Genomic DNA, 9,747 nt, shown 5'->3' on the forward strand with positions numbered 1-9,747 from the left:
TCTCTCTAGGCAGTATATGTCTGTGTAAATTTGAATCCCACACAGGAAGTGGACTAACCTGAGGGTTCTATTTTATTTTTTCATTTTGCCTATTTGTATTTTTGTGGCCAAAGAAAACTGACAGATATTTTCTTTTAATTTTCCTAGTTCTCCTTTTATGAATAAGGTAGGTCTTCTTAATGATCTACTTAATGTAAATAGATCGAGTTTATAATCCCACAGGTTTATGAAATAGATTTCTGTTTTGTCAATTTATATTTGGCCAAAGGAAATTGACAGATATTTTTCTTTTAATTTTCCTAGTTGTCCTTTTATGAATAACATAGCTCTTCATAATTACCTACTGAATGTAAATAGATTGAGTTCATAATCCTACAGGTTTATGACATAGATTTCCTCCTGATTAGAGATTTAGGATGAAACCCCTAAGGTCTACATCTGGCTCTGACTAGATATAGAGGAACAATCTTCTCATTAAAGATTGTTTCTCATGTAATGTTTCTTAATGTCCAAAATGTGGAGAAAAATTTTAAGGCACATTAAAATAGGCTTTATGTCTGTATCTCTGACCAGATATAGACCTTAGGGATTTCATCCTTAATCTCTAAAGAGGAGGAAATCTATTTCATAAACATAGAGACATTGACTCCATTGAGCTGTTTTTGTTTCGGCATTGACTCATGGCATTAGTGGGATTCTGTTTAGTTTCTGAAAATTGTGGATTTCTAAGCGTTTATTAAGGAGTAGAGTCTTCCATGTTAGTCCGATGTCCCATATAGTGTAGAAATCTATTTAATATCTTTAGGTTTCTGTTTATAGATCTGTAAAATGGAGATAAGAACCCCTAATGTACTGGATGTTCATGAAAGCAGTTTACATTAACATATATTAATGACTTAGTATATTTCCTGGTGAATCATAAATATTCAGTAAATATGAATCATTAATGTAATTCTAAAAAACATCCGTTTAAATTATGATATATGAAGCTATCAAAACTCAGCATTTGAAGCAATTTGAAATCATTCACGTTTTATATTTTTTCTAACAAAAGATTGTTTCTCATGTAATGTTTCTTAACATCCAAAAATGTGGAGGAAAATTCTGAGACACATTAAAATAGCCTTTATGTTATTTGCTTTTGCCTAAGTTTTCTAATATATGTTGAATTTCCTGCAAGTGGCATTATGTTTTGGGTTACTGTCTGAGCTTTGCAATTCTGTACAAAGATTTCATGCAAAAAAAGGCTACAGTGTTCTATTCTGCTGGAAGCATTTTTCAGTAAATGTATTTTTAATTTTTCTTATACAACATTGATGTCTAATGAATGGATTTTCAAATATTATAATTACAAGAGAGAGGCAGTTAGGTCTGAGGGCAAAGAATTTGTAATTCAGAACTTCTGATAGTTTTTGATAAGCCAGTTTAAAGTATCTATAAATCTATGTATATATTACATTAATTTTATTGATTAAAATTGTTATAAATTATTTGAAGGATGAATGTGGAATCTTTGCTCTTAGAGGAATTAGAGAATGAAAGGAAGAAAGAAGAATGAAGAGAGAGAGAGAGAAAGGGAGAAAAGGTGAATCCATTGAGTTAAATTAGTAAATAATTAAGAGTGGTTAAAACAACAATGTTCACACATTTTTAATTTAAGACTGTTTGATCCTTTTAAACTTCATTTGAATCTGCAATTATTTAAGCTGTGAGCTGTGCACTGAAGAGAGAGTAAAACTATAGATTTTAAGATTGTAGCTGGAGGTAATATATAAATCCAATTGATCGGTCTGGCAGAGAATTGATGCCACAATTTGTACCCAGTGGCATTTTCTCTCTCTTACTCAACTGGCTTTAGAACATTATCAGAAAGTCAATATGATACGCCAATATAGTGATATACGTTCAGTCATAAGTCCCTTGTTCAGATTAAAACTTAGGCACTCACATTGTGGATAATAATGGACAGACAGCCTGACTCCCTGTCACTCTGTGTCTCTCAGAGAGAACTTGACTTAACTTTACTGCAGGTTACCATACAGTTTTTAGTGTTCCCAAGAGACAGTCAAACCAGTAACAAAGGACGTCTGTCTCTTCAGGACAAAAAAAATCGAGAGAAAGTTTAATATATACCTAGAGCTGCAGTCTGACTGCAGAGCATTCTCTAGCAGCCTCCTGTCTCCATCGGCCTTTCCTGATGTTCTGATCAAGTTACCTTTAAAATTCACTCTTGATTTCATGTTTTGATTCTCTTTCCCTTTTAATTTATTAATGCATTTACTACCTCAGCATTATCTTTACAGCTCATTCCCTTCCAAGCTTGCTCATTCCCATAAAACTATTGAGAAAGTTTTACTGTCTTTCAATTCCTTGTATTGTAATTTAATTCTGAAGGTTATTTTATGTCACAAAGGTTTTTATTTTCTTAACAGTGCAAAGCTCTGTGAGAGGACCCATATACCATGTATTTTATCTTCAGCAAATATATTCAACTTATTGGCATGTTTCAGGCAGAGTATTTAACTAATGTTCAGTACTGTTATCAGAAGTTGTGATTTCATAAACTGTTATGGAGTACATTTGTCACAGCTCCCATGTAAGCTTGGTTAAGGCAACATTCTATAGCATGTGGTGCTTATCAGGTCTACAATGAAGATGACAATTATTTCTGCAATAAATTGTTGAGGCACAACTAGTCCAGATATTTATCAGTGATCGTTCATTTAGGATTTCTTTAATTTTGGACATCAGACAGGCAGCATAATGCTTAATTATAGAATAAAAATTTTATTCAGTTTACTGTGTAGTTAAGTTTTGCATAGTTACTCATTTGTACATTTCATTTTAAAACATGTGCTGAATGCCTTTTATGTAATCAGTCTCTTGCACTGTGTGCTAGAATGCAGCTGGGGAATGAAGACACATGGGATGTATACCCAAGTGTAGAAAACACTTAGTTCTCAAACATAAATAGGTGAAGATGAATGTTGGACTGGGATAGGGTAAAAAACAGAGTGGTCATGAAAGACATCCCGGCAAAAGTGGTATTTCAGTGGAGACACGAAGGAAGTAAAGATGTGAGCTGTGTGGACATTTGGGAAAATGGCATTCCAGACAGAAAGAAAACCATCTACAAGTCCTGGAAGTTGGGGCATGGCACAGGTTCAAGGAAGAGCAGGGAAACTCGTGCATCAGGAACAGAGGGGAAAGAGGGGTGCATCTTTAGGTGTGATTGCCCTGAGCTGTGGATTCTTGTGCAAACGATTTATTAAGAAGCTGATAAGGACGAGGGGGAAGCAGAAAAGCTAAACAAAAGTGCAAATTCAGGTGAAATCAACACCTCATCCTAATTCTTCTGGTGTTCTGTAATATAAATTACATTGCAAATTCTGTACCTCTTTAAGGTAAGAGAGCTGAGCTTTCACACTTCTGCAGCAGTCAGGCATTGGCACTTCTGACCACAAGGTAGTGCTCTGAAGAAGGTCGTAAGTGGAAAGCACACAGAAGCTGTGAGAACGGGTACATAGAACCCGAAATAATTTCCCAGGAGATAAGAGAACATGGAATCAGAATACCGGTGCTCATTAATATTCAGCCTCCCTTGCATTTAGATGTAGCCAATATATTTATGTTGTAAGTAGATTCCTTTGGTTACAATGAAAATAAAAGACCACAGGAGAATAAGTGATAAATCAACAAGACCAGTTAGGATGCTATTGCAATATTTTTGGAAAGAAAAACTAGTAAGACTAGAACGGTGAGATATGGAAACAGAACTACCTTTTCCGCAACAGGTTGCTGGCAGAACACAAGCGTCTTGAAAACTACCTCTAAAGATGCCATGTCACGCCACTGTAGTGGCTTCTTCCTCTGCCTTTCTCTTCCTCCGCTGTCGCCCCCCAACTCTAGTCAGCCTCCGGCCGGCCGTCTCCTTAACACAGAACACCATGCCTTCAATTAAGTTGCAGAGTTCTGGTGAAGAGATATTTGAAGTTGATGTGGAAATTGTCAAACAATCTGTGACTATCAAGACCATGTTGGAAGATTTGGGAATGAATGATAAAGGAGATCATGACCCAGTTCCTCTACCAAATGTTAATGCAGCAATATTAAAAAAGGTCATTCAGTGGTGCACCCACCACGAGGATGACCCTCCTCCTCCCAAAGTTGATGAAAACAAAGAAAAGCAAACAGACAATATCCCTGTTTGGTACCGAGAATTCCCGAAAGTTGACCAAGGAACACTTTTTGAACTCATTCTGGCTGCAAACTACTTAGACATCAAAGGTTTGCTTGATGTTACATGCAAGACTGTTGCCAATATGGTCAAGAGGAAAACTCCTGAGGAGATTCACAAGATCTTCAATTTAAAAAATGACTTTACTGGGCTGGGAGCTGTGGCTCACGCCTGTAATCCCAGCACTTTGGGAGGCCGAGGCGGGCGGATCACGAGGTCAGTAGATCGAGACTATCCTGGCTAACACGGTGAAACTCCATCTCTACTAAAAAAATACAAAAAAATTAGCCGGACGTGGTAGCGGGTGCCTGTAGTCCCAGCTACTTGGGAAGCTGAGGCAGGAGAATGGTGTGAATCCCGGAGGCAGAGCTTGCGGTGAGCCAAGATGGCGCCACTGCACTCCGGCCTGGGCCACAGAGCGAGACTCTGTCTGAAAAAAAAAAAAAAAATTACTTTACTGAAGAGCGGGAAGCCCAGGTACGCCAAGAGAACCAGCGGTGTGAAGAGAAGTGAAATGTTATGCCTGACACTGTAACACTGTAAGGATTGTTCCAAATACTAGTTGCACTGCTCTGTTTACAGTTGTTAATATTAGACAAACAGTAGACAAATGCAGCGGCAAGTCAATGGTATTAGCGGAATATTGTCCTCATTGCATGTGTAGTTTGAGTACAGATTCCAAACCTATGGCTGAGTTTCTTCCAGTATGATCAAAAGTTTCTTTTTTCTTTGCTGTGAATAAAACTGAACTGTAGGTTCTCTGTAAGTGGAATTTTGGCCTTTCTCTCTTTTTTGTAAAGCTATGTCTGCCTAGTTTATTGTCCAGTTAACTTTAGTGACCTTTTAAAAGTTGGCACTGTAAATAAACCAGCTTGAAAAAAAGTTTTCTGGACTAGAATTAACAAAATGTTATCTTTATTCATGAGTTGGAAACTGGAAAAAGGCTTCTGGAAGTAAATGTACTGAGTGGAGTTACTAGACTGTCTTCCAGCCTACGGCAGCCAAGGAGAACCACCGTATTGATCAACCTGTATGTAGCAGGGCTCCCTTCATTGCATCTGAGGACTCTTTCTTTAATTTTATTTTTAATCCTCTTGGCTTTAAATATATTGCCTAGAGAATCAGTTACTACCCAGTTTATGGTTTTTTTGGGGAAATGTAACTGGACAGTTTGTTAGCTTTTCAATTAAAAAGACACTTAACCTATGAGGAAAAAAAGAGAGAGAGAGAAAACTACCTCTAAAAGCCAAAATGGGAAAGTAAAAGACTAATATCAACATTGTCATCACTGGACAAGTAGGTTCAGGCAAGTCCACCACTACTGGCCATCTGATCTACAAATGCATTGACATCGACAAAAGAACCATTCAAAAATTTGAGAAGGAGGCTGCTTAGATGGGAAAGGGCTCCTTCAAGTATGCTTGGGTCTTGGATAAACTGAAAGCTAAACATGAACCTGGTATCACCATTGATATCTCCCTGTAGAAATTTGAGACCAGTAAGTACTACGTGAGTATCATTGATGCCCCAGGACACAGAGACTTCATCAAAAACATGATTACAGGGACATCTCAGGCTGACTGTGCTGTCCTGATTGTTGCTGCTGGTGTTGGTGAATTTGAAGCTGGTATCTCCAAGAATGGACAGACCAATGAGCATGCCCTTCTGGCTTACACACTAGGTGTGAAACAACTAATTGTTGGTGTTAACAAAATGGATTCCACTGAGCCACCCTACAGCCAGAAGAGATATGAGGAAATCATTAAAGAAGTCAGCACTTACATTATGAAAATTGGCTGCAACCTTGACACAGTAGCATTTGCACTAATTTCTGGTTGGAATAGTGACAACATGCTGTAGCCAAGTGCTAACATGCCTTGGTTCAAGGGACTGAAAGTCACCCCTAAGGATGGCAATACCAGTGGAAACTCACTGCTTGAGGCTCTGGACTACATCGTACCACCAACTCATCCAACTAACAAGCCCTTTCGCCTGCTTCTCCAGGATGTCTACAAAAATTGGTGGTATTGGTACTGTTTCTGTTGGCTGAGTAGAGACTGGTGTTCTCAAACCCTGTATGGTGCTCCAGTCAATGTTACAACTGAAGTAAAGTCTGTTGTAATACACCATGAAGCTTTGAGTGGAGCTCTTCCTGGGGACAATGTGGGCTTCAATGTCAAGAATGTTTCTGTCAAGGATGTTCGTCATGGCAACAATGCTGGTGACAGCAAAAACGACCCACCAACGGAAGCAGCTGTCTTCACTGCTCAGGTGATTATCCTGAACTATCCAGGCGAAATAAGTGCTGGCTATGCCCCTGTACTGGATTATCACACAGCTCACACTGCATGCAAGTTTGCTGAGCTGAAGGAAAAGATTGATCACTGTTCTGGTAAAAAGCTGGAAGATGGCCCTAAATTCTTGAAGTCTGGTGATGTGGCCATCATTTATATGGTTCCTGGCAAGCCCATGTGTGTAGAGAGCTTCTCAGACTATCCACCTCTGGTTCACTTTGCTGTTGGTCATATGAGACAGATAGTTGCCGTGGGTATCATCAAAGCAGAGGACAGGAAGGCTGCAGGAGCTGGCAAGGTCACTAAGTCTGCCCAGAAAGCTCTGAAGCCTAGTGAATATTATCCCTAGTACCTGCCACCCCAGTCTTAATCAGTGGTGAAAGAACTGTCTCAGAACTGTTTGTTTCCATTGGCCATTTAAGTTTAATAGTAAAAGAATGGTTAATGATTACAATGCATTGTAAGACCGTCAGAAGGAGAGGAGAATGTTTTGTGGACCATGTGTGTATGTGTGTATGTGGCAGTTTTAAGTTATTAGTTTTTAAAATCAGTACTTTTTTTTTTTTGAGACAGAGTCTCACTCTGTTGCCCAGGCTGGAGTGTAACAGCATTATCTCAGCTCATTGCAACCTCCACCTCCGAGGTTCAAGTGATTCTCCTGCCTCAGCCTCCTGAGTAGCTGGGATTACAGGTAACGGCCATCATGCCCAGCTAATTTTTGTATTTTTGTAGAGACGGGGTTTCACCATGTTGGCAAGGCTGGTCTTGAACTCCTGACCTCAGGTGATCCGCCCGCCTCGGCCTCCCAAAGTGCTGGGATTACAGGCATGAACCACCACGCCCAGCCTAAAATCAGTACTTTTTTAATGGAAACAACTTGATGAAAAATCTGTCACAGAATTTTGAGACCCATTAGAACAAAGTTTAATGAAAAAAAAAGAAATCAGAACTAACAAGATTTGCTTATGGACTTCAAAATTAATTCTCTATTTTTAATCAGTCTGTTTCTCTCTGTTTCAGCCTCTCTCTCTCACTTCTCTAACTCCCTCTCTCACCATATTTCTACTAATCCTTTCTTTGTATAAAGGGTAATTGTTCAAATTAGGTCAATTTTTACTGTTATCTGTCTATAATATCTCAACACTTATATTGTATTTGGGAAGTTATTAACTATTTGAAAGATACTGATTGCCTGTAATGCATTCAGCTATCTGCTTACCACCAAATATTATCTTTACTCTTACTTGTCCCAGTTTACTCTTGATTTATTTCTTATCCCTCCCTTTGCTGTTAATATTTTCTACATATGCCAAGACAGTGAAATTTTTAAATGTTTCTTCTTTTTAAGGAAAATTGACTTCTGTCTTGGGTTCAAATAAAAAGAAAAATACCTTCTTCAGCAATTAAGTGCTCACTACAGTCCAATACAAGACAGAACAATTACTTAGATAAACAAAGAAAATATATGCCTACATCAACATATAAACAGAACAAATAGAAAAATAGATGGTAAATATTTATTCTGTTCATCTATATCAAGAACACATACCAAATAATCTTTATCATTATGATTTCTGTTGAGTCTCTAATGAAGCAATGAACTGTGTCTTTCATTGCCTTAATGTAAATCTTTTAATTATCTTATTGGAATAGTAGAAGATAAATCTTCTTTAATTTGGTTTTCCATTTTTCTACTTTGATTGTGTGTTAGAAAATAAATGTGAATGTAAAATATGTGTATACATGTGAGATCACTACCCAACAAGCCTGCAGCAGATGACATCTGACTTTTAGCCACAAATATCCTGTGCAAAACTATCAATGTTTCAAATTTCTTACATATGGAATATCAAATATCACAGTTCACCTTTATAAATTGTCTTAAAAGAACAATTGGTAGTTGAAATGGGTTGCAAGAAACAAGAAAGTAACTTTTCCAACCCTCAAAGCACACGTGATACTACAACCATCTTCTTTCAGAAATGTGCTGCACTATTGTATAAGATTTGCTGAGTCTCTCTAAACATCACTATCTCTCTATCTCCTCACCTTTAAAGATGTTCACAGTGGCAAAAACATTGAGAGTTTTTATTCCTAAAAATTATCTGATACTTGTCACCATTATAATAATACTATTTCCTCCTTTCAAAATGCATTAAAATTATTAAAAGTTATTGCGATTTTAAGAAACTATCTCTCCGCATCCCAAATCCAAAGTCAATTACATTTAGAGCAAGGGTGTGTATGAAATTGCTTTGAGTTACACCAACATTTAAATTTTCTTCTCAAAAATATTTTAGTCCTATTATCTTCATTTTATACTTAGAAATGTATTGTGTCGAATAAATAATATTTGGTAATAAAACACATCTGCTTTCATACATCTAAATAAACAAGCAGTTTGGCATAAGAATTAAAGAGTTTAAAATGCATATATATTTCCATGTTTGTACATAAGTACTTAATGAGGATCTTTTCTAATAATTGCTTAACAAAAACATAGTTCCTCTATACAAGGAAAAATGTTACCCTATTGGAGATGTGTATTTTTGTCTACCTCACTGCATTTAAGAATAGAACTATGTATGCTGAGTTGAGTTGATACCCCAAATGTAAACAAAATGAAAAAGAAACAGTGTTTTAGTATAGTCTAGAAATATGTAAATTTATTTTTATGGAAAAGGAACAACTAACACAGAAACAGAAAACCAAATACCGCATTTTTTTCTTATAAGTGGAAGTGAAATGATGAGAACATATGGACACATAGAGGGGAACGACACACAGTGGGGCCTTTCAGAAGGTGGAGGGCGGGAGGAGGGAGAATCAGGAAAAATAATTAATGGCTACTAGTTATTAGATAGAATGTATCTCTCAAAAGGCAGAGAAAAAAAGAGGTAGGGTGACTTAACTCACAGCTGTGTCATCCTTACATGTGGTTCCATTATACATTATAGAGGCCTTAAACATTACATTCAAATTTCCTGTTTGCTATATGCCTCCCCTACCAAAGCATGAAGGACTTGAGATCCAAAATTTATTTTCATATGTGTTTTCCAATACATAATAAGTTACTAGTGCATAGTTGACACTCAACTAATATTTGTTAACTGAATAATAACATTCTAAAGAAACTAGCCTAAAAGACAAAAAACTCTAGCAAATAATATATAATAATAAATATATTATCAATATGGTAATAAATATTTTCTTGAA

General features: G+C 36.9%; 1 protein-coding gene and 1 pseudogene across 1 annotated transcript; both read left to right on the top strand.

The window, feature by feature from the left end:
• Positions 1-3,922: 3,922 nt before the first annotated feature.
• On the top strand, positions 3,923-4,765 carry LOC112135798 (S-phase kinase-associated protein 1-like). The gene is made up of 2 exons (XM_024256941.3): positions 3,923-4,377; positions 4,689-4,765. The coding sequence occupies exons 1-2, from the start codon at positions 3,948-3,950 to the stop codon at positions 4,748-4,750; spliced, it is 492 nt and encodes a 163-aa protein (XP_024112709.1). The 5' UTR covers positions 3,923-3,947; the 3' UTR covers positions 4,751-4,765.
• A 723-nt stretch (positions 4,766-5,488) lies between these two features.
• On the top strand, positions 5,489-6,895 carry LOC100440246 (elongation factor 1-alpha 1-like; annotated as a pseudogene).
• The last annotated feature ends 2,852 nt before the right edge of the window (positions 6,896-9,747 follow it).

Source organism: Pongo abelii, chromosome 10, assembly GCF_028885655.2.
Source record: "Pongo abelii isolate AG06213 chromosome 10, NHGRI_mPonAbe1-v2.0_pri, whole genome shotgun sequence".
NCBI classification, from domain to species: Eukaryota; Metazoa; Chordata; class Mammalia; order Primates; family Hominidae; genus Pongo; species Pongo abelii.